Source organism: Anastrepha ludens, chromosome 2 (assembly GCF_028408465.1).
Source record: "Anastrepha ludens isolate Willacy chromosome 2, idAnaLude1.1, whole genome shotgun sequence".
Classification (NCBI taxonomy): Eukaryota; Metazoa; Arthropoda; class Insecta; order Diptera; family Tephritidae; genus Anastrepha; species Anastrepha ludens.
The window spans coordinates 108162750-108165903 of NC_071498.1; the positions used below are offsets into that span (position 1 = coordinate 108162750).

General features: G+C 33.6%; 1 protein-coding gene across 1 annotated transcript; it reads left to right on the plus strand.

Annotated features, from left to right (window-relative positions):
* Positions 1 to 2149: 2149 nt before the first annotated feature.
* Positions 2150 to 2892, plus strand: LOC128858975 (jerky protein homolog-like). The gene has a single exon (XM_054095609.1). The coding sequence runs from the start codon at positions 2481 to 2483 to the stop codon at positions 2862 to 2864; it is 384 nt and encodes a 127-aa protein (XP_053951584.1). The 5' UTR covers positions 2150 to 2480; the 3' UTR covers positions 2865 to 2892.
* Positions 2893 to 3154: the final 262 nt, after the last annotated feature.

Genomic DNA, 3154 nt, shown 5'->3' on the forward strand with positions numbered 1-3154 from the left:
ACAGTAACTGGAGAGACGCGTCGAATGCGTGTAAATATGACCAATGCTAGCTGAAAAGTAAGATCGCATCGAGAACACTTGTTGACACTTAAAATCGAATGTAAACAAATGAATAATGCCGAAAGGTAACAATGTCTCACAACTCCCTGTGTCTCACAACTCCCCATTTTCCCCTATATATATGAGCACATCTAAGGTAAAATCCGCCAAACAGCTAATTCATGAATGAGAACGTCGAGATATCGAGGTTGAAGGTTGTTCAGCAACATTTTGGGCTACAGCAGCAACGTTCTCAATAGAACGTCCAGTTTTTGGTCTACCAGTCCTCTTTCTATCATCGACAGAACCAGTTTCTTGAAATTTGTTCGCTAACCGTTGAATTGTCGGCTCATTTGGACGATAAATTCCAACGAAAAAAAATACGAGTTTGGCGAAATGTTGTTCTTAAAGATCGACCATTTTCAGAATAAGTTTCAAGTTCTATCGTGTAAAATTGTACATCTGGTCCTACTTGACAAATATTCGGGATGAGATAAAAAGATACCATCTAGAAATTATTCACTACTGGCATCTAGGCGTCGCTTTTAAAAGACCCACCTCAGAGACATGAAATTCAGATACAGTAGAATTCCGATTATCCGGATTCCAATTATCCGGACATTCGATTATCCGGATTTTTTTTCGTCAAAAAAAAAAAAAAAATTTTTTATAATTTTTTTATGTTTTAACATTTTTTAAAGTTAAATTATTATGTAGTTTTAATTTTGAGATTGTAATATTTTTAATAAATTAAGTAATTTACCAAAAAACAAAAGGGCTTCGGAGATAAATTTTAATTGTCACTTGCACCAATGTTATAAAATAAATTACATATTTCTAAAAATATTTTTTCATTTAATAATAAATACATAATATTGATGAAAAGTAAACTTGAATTTCTAGACTATAATTTATTATTAATATTTTTTATATTATCTATATTAAATTTTGAATGTGTAGAATGTGTAGAAACTATAGCATTTGCAAGTGCGTTTTTCGTCGAGTTTAAGAACGTTATCCCCTCCTCTGTAGATTTCACTTGACCGAGACGCATGCGGATACCGCGTTCTTCGGCGTGTACAAACTTGTATGCAAACAGCGGTTAAATTTTCGTCGCGTTTTCCAATCTTTATATATTTTTTATGTCTAAGTGATTTGTTTTAGTGTTTCGCTTACAGTTTTTGCGTAAAATGTCTTCTAAAAGAAAACGTGTTGTGCTTTCAATCACAGATAAAGTGAAAATAATTGAACAATTAAACAAAGGAGTGTCTAATAAATTTTTGGCTGAAACTTATAATGTAGGAACATCGACTATTTCGGATTTAAAGAAAAACAGTTCTGCAATTTTAAAATTTGCTTCTAATTTGCAATTTGAGGATGGAAGTCCATCTAGAAAAAATATGAAAACTGCTGAAAATAAAGAACTTGAACAGGCAATGTTTAAATGGTTTTTACAGCAGCGTTCAATTGGAAATCCTCTTTCTGGACCTATTCTTTGTGAAAAAGCAAAAATTTTTGCTGAGAAGATGGATAATTTGTCCGAATTTAAAGCGAGTGACGGTTGGCTGCGTAATTTTAAGGCTCGGCACGGCATTCGAGAGCTCGATTTGTGTGGAGAAAAGCTTTCTGCCGATAATACTGCAGCAGAAAAGTTTATTGAGGAATTTAAAACGAAAATTGAGAATTACGATCCTGAATTTGTTTTTAATGCGGATGAAACAGGCCTCAATTGGAAGGCACTACCTCGTAAAACTTTAGCTTCAAAGAGAGAAACAAGTGCTCTTGGTCACAAAGTTAGCAAAGATCGCGTGACAGTTCTTACTTGTGCCAATTCAACAGGCAATCATCGGCTTCCATTACTCTTAATTGGCAAATCCAAAAACCCAAGAGCTTTTAAAAACGTTAAAAAGCTTCCAGTTGTTTATAAAAATCAAAATAAAGCATGGATGACTTCTGCATTGTTTACGGAATGGTTCGATGACGTTTTTATTCCAGATGTTAAAAAGTATCAAAAGAAAATAAATAAAAAGGGGAATGTATTGCTTTTGCTGGACAATGCACCTACTCATCCTTCAGAAAGTTTACTTGAGAGGGAAAATGGTCGTTTCAAAGCTCTTTTTCTGCCACCTAATGTGACCAGTTTGCTGCAACCTATGGATCAAGGCATCATTGAATGCATGAAACGACTTTACAAAAAACAACTGCTTCGTAAGCTACTGTTAGCCGATGAAAATGAAGAAGGTACTCTAATATATCATAAAAACATTAACATAAAAGATTGCTGCTACATGGTAGCTGATGCATGGACTTCCGTAAAGGCGATAACTTTGAAGAGGGCTTGGAATAAAATAAATGGAATTTCAACACAACAGCAAATACAGGAAGAAAAATAAAATGCAGAATTGAAGAACAACGAAGAAAGTGATAAAGATACTGATTCAATGTCTACGGAAAACCTGCAGAATATGATTACAAAAGTTCCAGGCTGTTCCGAGTGCAATGTAGAGGATATCGAAGATTGGTTACATTCTGATTCAATAGATCCTGGGTTCCAATTATTGAGTGACGATGAAATTATTCAGAGTACAAAAGAAGAATCATACCCAGTGGACACAGAAGATGACAATGATTCTACATTTGAATTAGAAGCTGGACCTTCTGCAAGTGAGGCGTTTGCTTGTTTTGAGACTGCCTTAAATTGGATGGAACGACAATCTGAATGCGACCATGTAGACCTTCTTGTCGTCAAGCGCTTGAAAGATCTAGCTGCTAAAAAGCGAGTTTCTTCATTAAAACAGCGTACATTGACAGAAATGTTTAAATAAAATTATTTTCTTTAATATCTAAAGTTAAATGAAGTAAAGTGAGTAAGTTCTTTTATTCTATTAAGTTATGATTAAGTAAAGCGAGTTTGTTCATTAATACACTTACATTGACAAAAATGTTAAAATAAAATTATTTTTTCAATAAAGTTACATATTTAATCTTACTTGCTTCATTGCTTAATAACTAAAGTGATTTTAATGTTCTTATTAATGCTTTATTTCCCTATATATATAGCTTTTTTGGTCAAATCCGATTATCCGGATTTCCGATTATCCGGATCGAGTCTGGT

Bases quoted from the DNA above. Each gene is read 5' to 3' on its own strand.
- LOC128858975 (XM_054095609.1), top strand. From the start codon at position 2,481: ATGTCTACGGAAAACCTGCAGAATATGATTACAAAAGTTCCAGGCTGT.